General features: G+C 38.2%; 1 protein-coding gene and 1 long non-coding RNA gene across 4 annotated transcripts in view; one reads left to right on the plus strand and one right to left on the minus strand.

Moving 5' to 3' along the window:
• Positions 1-16,436, plus strand: part of LOC126175383 (ABC transporter G family member 23) — a 501,239-nt gene that overhangs the window by 475,516 nt on the left and 9,287 nt on the right. For both annotated transcript variants that reach the window (XM_049922158.1, XM_049922157.1), the window contains one exon: positions 10,016-10,192. In XM_049922158.1, coding sequence (XP_049778115.1) covers positions 10,016-10,192 — 177 coding nt within the window. The remainder of the gene's footprint in view (positions 1-10,015; positions 10,193-16,436) is intronic.
• LOC126175384 (uncharacterized) overlaps positions 1-16,436 on the minus strand; it is a 75,497-nt gene that overhangs the window by 18,342 nt on the left and 40,719 nt on the right. For both annotated transcript variants that reach the window (XR_007535556.1, XR_007535557.1), the window contains one exon: positions 10,960-11,057. This is a non-coding gene — a long non-coding RNA (uncharacterized LOC126175384). The remainder of the gene's footprint in view (positions 1-10,959; positions 11,058-16,436) is intronic.

A 16,436-nucleotide genomic window follows, 5' to 3' on the forward strand; every position in this document is an offset into this window, starting at 1 on the left:
CAGGAAACATTATTTGGATCTTACAATTTGATCTCAGTAATTAACTTTCCAACACAGGCAGCTAAAGACATTAGGACCCTAATTGATAATGTTCTCTTTTGAGAAGCTCAAAGCAAGAAAATGACTGTTTACCTAGTTACATACAATTAATTAGTATTGATAAGATAGTGACTTACACTAGGGATACTTCTCAGTGAAAATCTGTTACAATAATCAATGACTCCAGGACAAATGTTTTTAAGAATAGTTACAAGAGATGACCTGAGATGTAGTTTACAATAAACCAAATACTAACATAAAATGTAATCGGATCCATGATAAATTCATATCATTATTTGAAAATAGCTTCCCTCATAAGCTAATCAGAAAGGACATTAAACAACCATGAAAAAACCATGGATCACTAGATGGATCAAAGTATCTTGTGAAAGAAAAAGGGAAATGTATTTGTTGGTAAGAACAGGTAGAGGTTTTTCAGTAGTTGCACACTAAAAAACTACTTGAAATTACTAAGGAAAATTATTGAAAATCAAGGAACATGTATTTAATGTCAGAAATCAGTCATTCTGACAACAGATTTAAGTCTACATGTAGTGAACCAGAGATGAGACAATCAACTATAAAAAGGATAAATCACTATTGAACTGAATGGAAGGACTATAAATGATGAGTCACAGCTAGTAAATAAATTTAATAATCATTTCTTAAATATGGTAGAAAGCATAGGGACAAATAGTTCAAGAGAAAAAATTACAGCAGTATGTTGAAAAAGCAACTCTCATAAAATTCATTCATATGAATGTATCACCAACTTCCCCTTCTGAAATCCTTACATTCTTTCAAAATTGGAAGCTCATCTAGTTTTGATGGTGATTCCAATACAGTACAAAAGATTTGTTCCCATATGATGAACCCAATGTCATCTGAAATATGTAATACATCACTAACTCTAGGTGTTTTTCCACAGAGACTGAAATATGCCATTGCTAAACTCCTGAGAAGATGATATATTCTATAATAGTATCTCACCTGAGTAGCAATAATATGATCTTTGAATTTTAGAACAGCTGCTCTACTAAGAATGCCATTTACATGCTATCTCACCAAATTTTACAAGGATTAAATAATAAAATAGTGCCAGTTGTTATTTTTTGTGACCGATGTAAGGCATTTGATGATGTGAATCACAGTATTCTCCTAGATAAATTATATGTTTATAGACTGAAGCGGCTAGTGAAAATGTGACTGAGGCTGGCAATGGAACTTGAATCTCTGCTTTCTAGGCAGGTGTGTTCGGCACTAAGCCACCTTAGCACAGCAGTTCACACAGTTGCATGGATTACCCTGCCGTGCCTCCCTCCTCGATCCAAATTCTCACTGTTGCTCCAGTCTACTTTAAATTCCCCTTTACACATGAACAGAATTGCCGAGGCTCTCCATGTTTTGGACTAGCACCTTAGCATCGAAAGTAGATGGGGGATCCAGCCTGAAAAACTGGGTGCCAGGCTGGAGCTCCATTTACATTTGATGCTGAGGCTCTACTCCAGAACGTGGAGAGCGTCGGCAATTCTGTTCACGTGCAATGAGTATTTAAAGTAGACTCAGGCGGCAATGAGAATTTGGATTGAGGAGACCTGGGTTTGATTCCTGGCTTTGGTACACATTTTCATTCACCACTTCCGTCTATATACATAAAATCACACCTCTATGAGACCAGTAAAATCTCTGAATTTGTGTCATTTCATTTCTATAATTAGTACCAGCAACTGGGTTTCAGGCTGGATTCCCCATTTAGTTCAATGCTGAAGTGCTATTCCAGAACATGGAGAGCCTCAGCAATTCTGTTAATGTATAAGGGAGAATTTAAAGTAGATAGGGGCATCAGTGAGAATTTAGATTGTGGAGGGAGGTGTGCCAGGGTAATCCATGCAATTGTGCGAACTACTGTGCCAAGGTGGTTTAGTGGCTCATGCACCTGCCTACTGAGCAGGAGATCTGGGTTTGATTCCTGGCCTTGGTACACTTTTTCACTCACCGTGTCAGTCTACATACATAAAATCATACCTGTGTGAGACCAGTAAAGTCCCTGAAATTGTTTCATATCTTCCCTAGATAAATTGAAGTTTTTAACAGATTGATTGTACAGTTAACCAATGGATAATGTCGTATCTAACCAAAAGAATGCAGAAAGCTGCACTTAGTAATTCAACCGAGGTAGTCCAGGGACATTATTCTGACTGTGGAGCAGTCATGCGTGGGGTCCACCAAGGCTCAATCCTAGGTCCACAATTGTTCCTCATATATGCAAACGATCTTCCATCTAATGTACAAAAAGTTGATGTAGTACATTTTGCAGATTACACTAGTATTGTAATCAGTCGAAGCATACATATTTGATTTGATTTTGATTTTTATTGTTGGAGAGACCTCAGAGATCTGAGGCATTATGAAAGTCAATATTACACAGTATAAATGTTACAAAAATAATTACAAAAACAAGAAAAATATTACACAATATAAATATTCCACAAGTAATTAGAGTACCTTCACACAAATACAAAACAGAGAAACTTCTGGTACAAACTGATGTTGCATAGCAAATTTAGCCAATTATACTCAGATATAGAAGCATATACAAACTGATCACATAAAGTGTAGGCATACCATATTCTTTGCCTCTCTTAAAAATTCATCAGTTTTATAAATGCTGAGCTCAAGAAGAACTTCTTTTACTTTTTTTAAATTGTTGAATTGGAAGATCCCTGATATGTTGGGGTATGGCATTAAAAAATTTTATGGACTTGTATAGGAAGCACTTTTGTGTATTTTTATAGTTACATTGGAAAGTAACTATGTCCTGCTTGTTTCTTGTGTTATAATTATGTCACATGTCATACTGTTGATGACTGGAATAGTTTGCCTTAATATGCACACACTGTAGTATAAATATTGATGGTAGGGTCATAATCTGTAATTTTTTAAAGCTTGGCCTACAGTGAGCTCTGGGTGCCAAGCTACATATCAGTCTTATTGCCTTCTTTTGTAGTTTGAAGACATTAGCTGCCTTGCTTTAATGTCCCCACATTATTGTGCCGTAGGAAATGTGACTTGTATTAAAGCAAAATAAACCACTTTAAGTACTGGCACATTTAGACAAAGATGAAGCTTCCTTAGAGCAAATATTCCTTTGCTAATGTTGCTTCCCACTTTTTCTATATGGCTGCTCCAGGATAATTTTGAATCAGTTGAGATTCCAAGGAAATTAACAGCATTTGAGCTCTGCTCAAATTCAATGTTATTATTCCATGATACATACAGGTCTTGTATTTTTTTTGGTTGACACAAATGGAATTAGCTTTACACCAATTTTCAACTTTGACAGTGCACTGGTCTGCTTCATATTTCACTTTCTGTGCTGTTTCTGCAGCTATACAGACTGCAAGACCATCTGCAAATAAGTAAGTCCTAGTTGAGGGCCCAACTGTGTTACATAGTAATTCATTTATATAAGTAATAAACAGACTTGGGCCAAGTACAGAACTTTGTGGGACACCCATGCCCACAGATAAGTAATCTGATTCTGCACCATTAAAAACCACCTTCTGCACTCTGTCACTTAGATAAGATCTTATCAGTTCCAGAGCACTCCCTGTAAAGCCATAGAATTGCAGTTTATTCAAAAAGATTTCATGAGACACAGTGTCAAAAGCTTTTGATAAATCAAAGAGTTTATTCTGAACCACTAGCTCGCTTTCTAGTTACTTCACACACTGTGTTAAAAGTGATAAGGCAGATTTAACAGTTCCTAACCGTGATCTGAAACCAAATTGACTATCAGTGAAGATTTTGTTTTCTTCATAGTATTTTACTATTTGATTATTTAGTATAGCTTCTGTCACTTTAGACAAGATGGGCACAATTGAAACAGGCCTAAAATTGTCACAACTTGAGAGGCTGCCTTTTTTGTGTATTGGAGTGACTTTAACAAACTTTAGGCCCTTTGGAAACTGAGCCTCCAATATACATGTATTTACTACATGTGTTATCAATTCCGGCAATCGAACTGAATCACACTTTAACGTGGCTGAACTTAAACCACAAACATCATTACTGAAACTGTTCTTCATTTTCTTCAGTATATTAGTAACATCCCGTACCTTGACCAGTTTTAATATTTTTTGTGGTATCTAAAATTTAAAAACCTCCCTCACACCGGCCTGATTTAGCTTCACTGATCAGGATAGTAAAAAACATGCGTATATTAAGGGAATTTTCATTCACAAAGCGAGCTTATCACATTCACACAGTTCAATACTGTTCTATCCTGATTAAATTGAGCTTAACTTAAATTCCATAAGGCAGTGAAGCAATTTCGAAGTCTCAGTGCGACGAAAATTGTCAGTCAATCTCCTGAAAACATTTATAATAATTATTAACTTTCGGTGATCACATGGGGAAGACCGGAGATCTGCTGGTAAGACTGTGTTAGCCTATTTATTGAAAGTAATAAGCTGGATATCTTGAGCATACAAAACGGCAGGTTCGTCCAGTGTAAATCAGACATTCCCCACTGATCCCGTGCAACACAGCGTAGTAAGCAGACACTGTCAATAATAATCAGTTAAATAATATGCGAACACACTTACTTTAGTTTAGTTCATGTATTAAATTCCTTCTCATACAGAATCTCATCAAGATGGTGACTAGCTCAACAATACATACATATACATCTTCCTTCTTTCACACCTAATCGGCAAGATCTCCTTCATTCTTTTCATAAGAGAAGACATAGATAGCAGAGAAGCTATTCCATGGAGTAAATGGACGCTCCAAGGAATAATAGGGCTTGAAACTACTTTGCATTGATAATCATCGTATATTAAAGTTTAGGAATCGGTAAGATAAGAAGAGATATTTCGAGATATGTACTGAGTTATATAATTTATAAAATTTCTGAAAATATCGCGGAGAGACCGCTGCAAGAGACATTACACAGTTTAAAGCTGAATGTACTTTCAGGCTTTGTGATTTTTCTCAGGTAATAATTGTGGTCAGTGGCTATATTGAAAGTGCCAGTCACCTTTATTATTTCTTGCACCTTCTCAGTGAAGATTGTATTAACTGTGCAGCATTCAGATTACTGCTTACAGCCTGTGAAGTCATTTTCTTATTGCAGTGACTATTAATGATCTTCCAGATTGCACGTGTCTTATTTTCAGATGTTAGTATTATATCTTTATTTTTTTTACACCTAGCTTCCTTTAAGGCATGTCTTAATTTTTTCTTTTTCACTGTGAGCATGTTTTTAATTACTTGAGAACCTGTACTTCTATACCAGTCATAATATTGATCACACTCCCTCTTGATCTTCAACACCTTTTCATCCTTGACTTTATTTACTCTTTACTTTTTATTATTTAGTAACTTAATGGGAAAGGACATCTTAGCATATACAGAAAGAGTTGATATGAGATCTTCCACCTTTTTATCTACTGCATGTTCTCAATAAACCTGCAACCGATAACTTTTATCAATATGATACTTAAACATATTTAGATTATCATAATTAACCACACATACTTTCTTTCCTGTCACGTGGACTGAGCCAGTGTTACAATTTCTTGTTATATCTGTTCTAAGAAATAGTGGCCAGTGGTCAGATACCCAGGTCTTAATTACCTCTGACTTGAGATGCATTAACTCATTTGATACAACTATATTGTCAATATAGGTACCTTTACCTTTATAATGTGGCCTTGTTATTTCAGTGGTTGTCATATAAAAATCAAAAGAATTTAATAAATTATTTACATATGAGTTATATAGATAGTAGACAACTGAAGATTCAAATCGAAATCTCCACAGATTATTATCCTACACTTATACTTACAGACTGTCTCACATAAAGACACTAACTTGTTAACAAAATCATCTGTTGAATTGCCTCCAGTCTTAGTTGAGTACAAAGCTACAACTGTTACATTTGAATCTGTTAATCTAACAGCTGCAATTTCACAAAAAAGATACTGCTTTAACTTTTGCTATTGGTTCATATTTAATCCCTTTTTTTAGAAATATCACACACACACCATGATTTTTATTAGTTCTACAATATTTGTCAGCTAGGGTGTAGCCCTCAGGGCAGTATAGATCTATTTCATCATGCTTTAACCAGTGTTCTACGAGACAGACTATATCTGCGTGGTAAGTCTCTATGACATCTTCCACTACTTCCAACTTATTAAATAAACATTGTACATTCCAGTGAAGGACATTAAAAGTGTTTTATCTGTGCTTGAATCTGTTTACCTTGAGATCTTCTTCCCCCTTTGGCCTACCACTAAAAAATCGTTTAGATGGGAGGAAAGCACTGTTTTCTGTTTACTCACCCTGTTAGTATTTGGTCTTGTTACTGGGATTAGTGATGATGCTAATTCATCTGCTGCTGCTGCTGGTGGTTGTGGTAGTGGTTCTGCCATGTCTGATGGTATATTGTCAGCTACTGTTGTGACTATGCCTACTGTTGCTATTAGTGCTCCTGGTGATTTCACAGTTTCCATTGTGATTAATTCTTTATGAGATGAAGCTGTGGCTTGACTGTCTGCTGATGTTTTTGCTGCTGCTGCTGATGGTGGTTCTGCTGTGGCATCTGATATTTGTACTGCTGCTGTTTTTTTGGTTACTACTTTTTTAATTGAAGCCACAACTCCTGCTGTTCCTTGACTGACTTCTGCTCCTGATGGTGATTCTGTTGTGGCATCTGATTGTTGTACTACTGCTGTTATTGATACTGTAGCTGTTGTTCCTAGTTGTGGCTTCTTGTTTTTCATTTAATACTACTATTACTGGTACTGCTAGGCCTAATTCTCTAATGTCTTCACTTCTTTTTGTAGGGAAATTGTTTTTAAGGTATGTTTTACCTTCCAGCAGGACCTTATTAATATGGCAATGTTTGCACATAGTTTGGTTTTTCTCTTCTATTTAAGTAAGTACCATGATGTAGGAAGTGCCCTCTGTGCAATATAGCATTCACATCCAAGGCACTGCTATTGGAGTACACACCTTCCTAGTCCATTATTGCACTATTTAGTGTATAGATTGCTAGGTTCTTTTCTGGTTTATCATAATGGTAGGGAATTGTACACATCACAATTCTGGTATTGGTAATTACTGAACATAATCTTTTTGTGGTAATCGTAAGATTGTTACTGTTTTTATTACAGTCATTTGACCTTGAAAGAATTACAATTACATCATCTAAAGTAAATTCTTTTGTTAACTTGTCTACATCCTTGATCACATTCCCAAACAATGCATTTGGTTTGATCATTGCAGGCACACTAAACTGTGACTCCAGAGTTTCCCTTAAAATTGAAGCACAATGTCTGCCTTGAGCATCTGACAACAGTAGAATCTTTTTTGTTCCATTAACATTACATTTCACAGTGTCCCTGCTTTCATAATTAATATTTACACTTCTGTCTACAGTGTTACTGTCACATAGTTTCAATACAGATCCATAATTATCAGTCTCAATTTTAGAGACTTTTGTGACAATGTCCTTGTCTACACTTTTTTTGGTCATTAATAAACTGGATTTTTCAGTACTTAAACCTACAGCCTTTTCTAGTGTGTTACATTGGGAGGATGAATTTTTTAGTCCTACCACCATTTGTTTGCTCTGTCGCCTCTCCTGTAACACTAAACTGTTCACATTAGGCCTAGTTGCAAAAATATTATTTCCGTCCTCTGTTTGAAGAACTTCAAACCTGTTGCTTGTTCTTCTAATTGATGAACAATCTTTTTAAATGCCTCTCAGCTGTTTTAAATGTCTTTTAGGCACCATATATTGTTTGTTTTTGCCACAGTTTCTTTAACACAACATTGATCTTCACATGATTTAGGAACATATTTTTTCTCTCTTTGATAACTGTAACACATAGTAAGACAATTCTTAGATATCCACACTGATGAGAATTTAAACTGCAAAAAGCACATGTTGGAACTTCTAAAACAACTTAGTCCAGCCACATTTGCACTTAGAATCTTTACAAATCTAGGTGAGAGACAGATCAGTAAGTTGACATATTCTACATATTTTCATTCAATAATGTCATATGGAATAATGTTCTGGAGAAACTCATCTTTATAAAAGAAGGTCTTCATTGTTCAAAAATGTGCTGTAAGAATAACATGTGATGCTCACCTTGTAAACTTCATTTAAGAGATTGGGCATTTTGACTATTCCTTCATGGTACAAGTATATTTATTTCCTCATGAAGGTTATTGTAAATAATCCACTGCAGTTCAAATGAAACAATGATGTACTTAATCACAATACCGCAAGTAAAACTGACATTATGACTCCACATTAAAGTTATCCTCAGCATCAAAGTGGTGCAGAATGACCCAACTAAAATTTTTGCTCACTTACCTGGTGATATAAAATGTCTGACATACAGCAAAGTAAAATTTGAAAACAAACTGAAAAAGTTTCTCCTTGATAAATCCCTCTATCCCAAGTAGAATTTTCTATTATTGTAATGTGTAAAAGGTGGTGGGTAGGAATTACTAACTCAATCTGTATTTAAAAAAAATAATAAATCTCATAAATGTTCAGCATGCAGACACACTGCCAAATTAATTTGCGATGAGAATATAAAATGACTCATTCCACATCATAACGCAATACATTAATGAATCACACATATCTGGACACTGGATTTCTTGATTATAGTTTTGGAAGCGTATTGAATCTTTTGTGTACGAGGCATTAGCTTTCAATGCACAAATGTTACTAGCCAAAGTACTGTGGCATACCTGTCTGAACTAAATGTGGTAATCGTCTGCTTGAATTCCTTTACTAAAATCAAATCCATAATGAAACCTTGTGTGCAATAGATCATGTACACTGTACAAGAATCTTATTTCAGTTTAATCAATCTCAAAACAAATGTCATATACTGACATAATATAATATAGGAGAACATGGGTTTCTACTTGATTTTTTTTTTTTTTTTTTTTTTTTTTTTTTTTTGTTATTTGGTCCTCTCTTCACATTCCTTACCTAATCAATAACTTGTTAAAACACAACATATCAATTTATGGAAACTATTTTAGATTAGAAAATTCTTATTTTTTGAAGCTAATCTAGTTTTGCTTCTGAAAAATGTGCTGTTATCCATAAATTTCAGAAATAATTGTACTCTTCAAAGATACAAGGCATTCCAGTGACTTTAGGAAACTGGTACAGCAATTATAAAACTGTTTTGTGAGCTAAATTTCTCATTAATTACTATGAATACCATTATTTTTAATGTTACGAATATCAAATACTGCTGCTTGTTTACTTGTATATTATTTACATATACAGGGGATAGAAATACAAGGTTCTCCTGCCAAATAACTGCTCAGTGGCAACGTGGGATATGTATCATGAGGTTCTGGAGCACTATTCCTATCCATTGCTCTATGACAAATTTGCATAACCACATAAGTTATAAATTCATCTACTGTATCTGTTTACTAACTGCTACAATAGGAACATTGCAACATGGTAACAAAATATATAAATTTAGAAATAAGTATTTTGTCATGATTTGGCAGCTTTGTAAAAAAAAAATCCTTAAACAGGGGGCAAAGAAAACTAGGTGGATGAGGAAAAGAAGTAGTATTTTCGCTCCATACTGGCACACTGTCTGGAAAAAGTTTTTCTGCCAACTGTATCCGTTGCTATCTCCTTACGCATTTGCCCCACAGTGAAAGAACTAATTTTAAAATTTAAAGAAACTTAAGATCCATTTTCATCTTTTTCTGTTTGTATAGCTGTCGCAATAATCTAATTGGCCTATTTTTTTAGTGTTTTGTTTCAATGGGTAATGTATTTGTACAATTTCTTCATAATTGTTTTGTGATCATTTCCTTAATGATCACATGGATTTTTATAACAGAAGTAATCTCATACATGTCATTAGTGTGAAAGTGTCATTTCTAAATTATATTATCTTCATTTCAGGTATTACAGTGACCGAGATATTATTTTCACATGTAGCTACACAGTTCATGGTTATGTGTGGCCAAACGGCTCTTGTGCTTGTATTTTCATTCCCTGTTTTTGGCATAACATGTGTGGGCAACATGGGTACTGTGATTGCACTTACATTGCTGACAGGATTCTGTGGAATGTGTTTTGGTAAGTTCTTATGTAAAGTACTATAATACATGTAAATGTTCTAAAGTACAGATCTATTATGACATATTTTCAGTGTGACAAAAATAACCAAAGTGCCATCAAAAATGTACATATATGGTACTTAGTAAAAGTAGTATAGCAGATAAAACTGTTCTGCGCCTCAACAGCCAGAGACTGTGCTCATGTGTGTGTGTGTGTGTGTGTGTGTGTGTAAGAATCACTTACGGCATTAGCTGTTTTGAATGGACAGTCAAAAAATTCAATAATTTGGTTTGACATCTGTCTTCATGAGAAAAATATTGAATACAAATGGGATGCATTTTTCTATTTCCTTTATTAGATGTATCAGTTGCGATACTGAAGTAAATTTTAGGATATCCATCATGACCAGAAGATTTTCTTCAGCTCTGAAGCCAAGTACATCATTGACTATACTTTCAGACTTAGTCCTGCCACAGGAAATTTTTTTTGCGATAGCTGAATCAGGCAATATATGAGGAAGCAATTTCATGGCACAGTCCATGAATGAGTATGAAATCTTATGTTTAACACAATGATATGTTTCCATTAATTGAGCCAGGGTTATCATACTAATTTCTGTGAAATTACATTTTGGAGAAAAATTTGTCATTAAGTTTGAAGTGCTTCTCAAAAGCTGTTTCCTTTTATGTTCATTTCCATTTGTGCGATGTTATTGCTTGATCTGCTATGAGATATGGAAAAATCCTTATCGCAAATTTTGCATTGTGAGTAAAAAATTGAACTACCTTTGGCACCCCTTGAATTCCTCTGTAACCATTCATCATAAAAGTGGTTATCATTATTATTGTCACTTTCAGGATCACTCATTGTGGCAAACTGTTTTCTGAAAAGAGAAAAAAACATCACTCTATTCCATGCCATGCCATGCCATCATGGCGTCATCAGACACCCATATAAAATAAAATTAAAAAATATTACAGAATCAAATAAATATACATATAAATATTTATACAGCAATTCTGGCAACCCAACTCCTGAAATCATACTTAATCAAAAAGAATAAAATGAAGCTAGTACAATTAACTCATCAATTCCTAGTGTCACATTCAGTGAGGAAGATTTGTTATTTTATTATCTATGTGTAAAAGCAAATGACATATTATTATTTTTAATGCAAGGAGCCTAACATAGGAAGGAACTGAGAAGTTAACCCTTTGCATTCCATAAAGCAGACACAGGGCAGCATTGTGTGCTCATGTTTAAATCGTTGCTCCTGGGCAGCAGCACGCCACAGAGAATTGTGCAGATCACATTGTGAAAACAATGGGACCACTGACCAACAATTAGGGTGTATAGTAAAACAAAAAGTGCGCTTTCATTCAAATATATTTACAGAAGCATTGCACAAAAAACTTTTCATGGCATGATCTTTTTACAGTAGAAACTTCGCTATTGCAAAAGTGACGGCCTCTCAGAAATACTTCTCATCTGATTTTAGGGAAACTATTCAGTATAAAAAATTGAAACTTTAAACATTTCATAGTCAAATATATTAGCAAAAATCAAACAATGGAAAATCCAGGATTGAATGTAACAATATTATGAAAAGGAAAGTTGCTACTCATTATATAGCGGAGATGCGGAGTCACAAATAGGCAAACAAAAAGACTGTCACAAATAAATAAACCTTTTGGCCATTAGGGCCTTCGTCAACAATAGAAGTAGACACACACACACAACACACACACACACACACACACACACACACAAACACAAACACAACTCACACACATGACTGCAGTCTCAGGCAACTGAAACTACACTGCAAGCAGCAGCACAAGTGCATGATGGGACTCGCGAATGGGTGGGGATAAGAAGAAGGCTGGATGGGGATGGGGTGAGATGTATGGTGGGGATGGCAGACAGTGAAGTGCTGCAGGTTAGATGGTGGGCAGGGGAGAGGTGGGGAGTAGGGGGAGGGGAACTAGTGGAAAAGGAGATAATTAAATAGACTGAGTGTGATGGTGGTATTATGGCTGTGTAGTGATGGAATGGGAACAGAGAAGCGGCTGGATGGGTGAGGACAGTGACTAACAAAGGTTGAGGCCAGGAGGGTTATGGGAATGTAGGATCTATTGCAAGGAGAGTTCTCACCTGCGCAGTTCAGAAAAGCTGGTGTTGGTGGGAAGGATCTATATGGCACAGGCTGTGAAGCAGTCATTGAAAGGTAGGATGTCATGTTTGGCAGCGTGTTCAGCAACAGGGTGTCCCACTAGTTTCTTGGCCACAGTTTGTCGGTGGCCATTCATGTGGACAGACAGCTTGTTGGTTGTCATGCCAACATATACATATCAAAAAAAGTTTTGCATCCCCTCAGTTGCGAGAGATCCAGAACCTGTACAGAAAATTGGAATAGAGATCAACATAAACATCATTTCCGCCCTTTTTATTGCTCATGAAAACCACACATTGCATGTTGTACCATCATACTGCGAGATCTTCTGAAGTTGTGGTCCAGATTGCTGTACACACCAGTACCTCTAAACCCAGTAGGATGTCCTCTTGCATTGATGCACGCCTGTATTCATCGTGGCGTACTATCCACAAATTCATCAAGGCACTGTTGGTACAGATTGTTGCACTCCTCAATGGCAATTCAGTGTAGATCCCTCAGAGTGGTTGGTGGGTCACATCATCCATAAACAGCCCTTTTCAATTTATCCCAGGCATGTTTGATAAGGTTGATGTCTGGAGAACATACTGGCCACTCTAGTCAAACGATGTCTTTATCCTGAAGGAAGTCATTCACAAGATGTGCATGATGGGTGTACGAATTGTCATCCATGAAGACAAATGCCTCACCAATATGCTGCCGATATGGTTGCACTATCAGTTGGAGGATGGCATTCATGCATCGTACAGCCATTACAACACCTTCCATGACCACCAGCGGCGTACATCGGCCCCACATAATGCCACCCCAAAACAGCAGGGAACCTCCACCTTCCTGCACTTGCTGGAGAGTGTGTCTAAGGCGTTCAGCCTAACCGAGTTGCCTCCAAACATGTCTCCAACAATTGACTGGTTGAAGGCGTATGTGACACTCATCGGTGAAGAGAACGTGATGTCAATCCTGAGCGGTCCATTCAGCATGTTGTTGGGCCCATCAGTACCGTGCTGCATGGTGTCATGGTTGCAAAGATGGACCTCACCATGAACGTCGGGAGTGAAGTTGCACATCATTTAGCCTATTGCGTACAGTTTGAGTAGTAACAGGATGTCCTGTGGCTGCACAAAAAGCATTATTCACCATGGTGATGTTGCTGTCAGGGTTGCTCCAAGCCATAATCTGTAGGTAGCCATCATCCACTGCAGCAGTAGCCCTTGGGTGGCCTCAGCAAGGCATGTCATCGACAGTTCCTGTCTCTTTGTATCTGCTCCATGTCCGAACAACATTGCTGTGTTTCACTCCGAGATGCCTGGACACTTCCCTTGTTGAGAGCCCTTCCTGGCACAAAGTAACAATGCGGATGTGATCGAACCGCGGTATTGACCATCTAGGCATGGTTGAACTACAGACAACACAAGCTGTGTGCTTCCTTCCTTGTGGAATGACTGGAACTGATCAGCTGTTGGACGCCCTCCATCTAATAGGCGTTGTTCATGCATGGTTGTTTACATCTTTGGGTGGGTTTAGTGACATCTCTGAATAGTCAAAGGGACTGTGTCTGTGATACAGTATCCACAGTCAACATCTATTTTCAGGAGTTCTGGGAACCAGGGTGATGCAAAACTTTTTTTGGTGTGTGTAGAATGCAGCACAGTGGTTGCAGCTTAGCTTGTAGACCACATGACTGGTTTCACAGGTAGCCCAGCCTTTGATGGGATAGATGATGTTCATGACCAGACTGGAATAAGTTGTGGTGGGAGAATGTATGGGACAGGTCTTGCATCTAGGTCTATTCAGGGATATGAGCCATGAGGTATGGGGTTGAGAGCAGGTGTTGTGCAAGTATGAACGAGTATATTGTGTATGTTCAGTGGACGGTGGAATACCACTGTGGGAGGGGTGGAAAAGATAGTGGGCAGGACATTTCTCGTTTCAGGGCATGACAAAAGATATTTGAAACCCCAGCAGAGAGTGTAATTCAGTTGCTTCAGTCCTGGGTGGTACTGAGTTACGAGGGGATTGCTCCTCTGTGGCCGGACGGTGGGACTTTGGTATGTGGTGGGAGACTGGAAAGATAAGGCATGGGAGATTTGTTTTCATACAAGGTTGGGAGGATAATTATGGTCTGTGAAGGCTTCAGTGAGACCTTTGGGATATTTCAAGAGGGACAGCTCATCACTGCAGATGCGATGACCATGGATGGCTAGACTGTACAGAACAGACTTCTTGGTATGGAACGGGTGGCAGCTGTCGAAGTGGAGTTATTGCTGGTGGTTAGTAGGTTTGATATGGACAGAGGCACTGATGCAGCCCTCTTTGAGGCACAGGTCAACATCTAGGAAGGTGGCTTGTTGGTTTGAGTATGACCAGGTGAAGCAAATGGGGGAGAATTTGTTGAGGTTCTGGAGGAATGTGTATAGGGTGTCCTCACCATCAATCCAGATCGCAAAGATGTCGTCAGTGAATCTGAACCAGATGAGGGGTTAAGGATTCTGGGTTTTTGGGAAGGATTCCTCTAAATGGCCCATGAATAGGTTGGCATAGGATGATGCCATGCAGCACCCATAGCTGTACCATGGATTTGTTTGTAGGTGATGCCTTCAAAGGAGAAGTAATTGTGGGTGAGGATATAGTTGGTCATGGTGACTAGGAAGGAGTTTGTTGGTTTGAAATCCATCAGCCATTGGGAAAGTTAGGGTCCAATAGCGGTAAGGCCATGGGCTTCAGGTAAAGGGACAGGAACTGTGAAGAGTCAGTGGAGGAAATAGATGGTATCTTTTATATAGGAGGGTAGGTTTTGGGTAATAGGTTGAAGGTGTTGGTCTACAAGAGCAGAGATTCTCTCAGTAGGGGCACAGTAACCAGCCACAATGGCACATCCTAGGTGGTTAGGTGTATGGATTTTAGGAAGCATGTAGAAGGTAGGAGTGCGGGGAGTGGTAGGGGTGAGTAGAGAGACGAAGTCCGAGGAGAGGATCTGAAGTGGGCCTAAGGATTTGTGTAGCGACTGGAGACCCTGCTGGATTTCTGGAATGGGGTCACTGTGGAAAGGTTTGTAGGTGGAAGTATCTGTCAGCTGGTGGAGTCCTTCTACCAAGTAGTCCTTGAGGTTCAAAACAACAGTGGTGGAGCCTTTGTCCGTGCATAGAATTATAAGGCCGGGATCAGTTTTTAGATGATGGACTGTGGTTCTTTCTGTGGATGTAAGGTTAGTTTGCATATTGAGGGATTTGGGGAATGATGGTGAGGCAAGGTTCGAGGTTAAGAAATTTTGGAAAGTTAACAGGGGGTGAATAGGAGACAGTGGGGGTGAATCACGATTGGATGGAGGAGTGAACTGAGTTAGACAGGGTTCAATATTGGTCTTTGGTTGAATCTTATTGGTAGGGTTGGTGGCAAAAAAGTGTTTCCATTGTAGGGACCAGGAGAAGGAGAGAAGATCTTTAACACGTCCTGCATGATTGAATTTGGGAGTGTGGCAAAAGGACTGATGTTTCTGTGGACTAAGGCATCTGAAGGAAAGGTTCATGATTGTGTTATGGATCTGTTTAGGTTCTGGATTCTGTGAGATGGTGGGAGGAAGGTTTAGAGGATGGGGTAAGTGCAATAGGTCTACGGGACAGGTTTTGTCAGCTATTAGGGGACATGGGGGAGGATGTTTGGAGGTTGTTGTAGAGGTGGTGGACAGTGATACTCCAATGTGGGAGTAGGAAGCTCTCTATCCTGCACAGGCACACGAATTGCAGTGTTTATATGATGAACAGTACCATCGTGAACAGCACAAACTGCATGTGGCCCAATAGTAGGGTGTACATCTGTAGCCAGAAACACACTGAGTTGTAGAGCAGGGTAACTGGTAAGAGCAGTTAACTGGTCGGAGCAGTGGGAACACTGTCAGAATCACGCACTGAAGTTGGATACAGTACTTCACAAACTTGTTCAGATTCCTTGCAGCTAGGCCTTGGAAGTATGTTGGCATCCTCTGAAGAGGCAGGCATGTGGTGTGGCTGTTGCAAACATTGCAGGATAGCTAGATTGTCCTTGGCAGTGTGAATTGATGCTGCTGGGTCATCAGTGTGCTGCCACAGATCC

This window comes from Schistocerca cancellata, chromosome 3 (assembly GCF_023864275.1).
Source record: "Schistocerca cancellata isolate TAMUIC-IGC-003103 chromosome 3, iqSchCanc2.1, whole genome shotgun sequence".
Classification (NCBI taxonomy): Eukaryota; Metazoa; Arthropoda; class Insecta; order Orthoptera; family Acrididae; genus Schistocerca; species Schistocerca cancellata.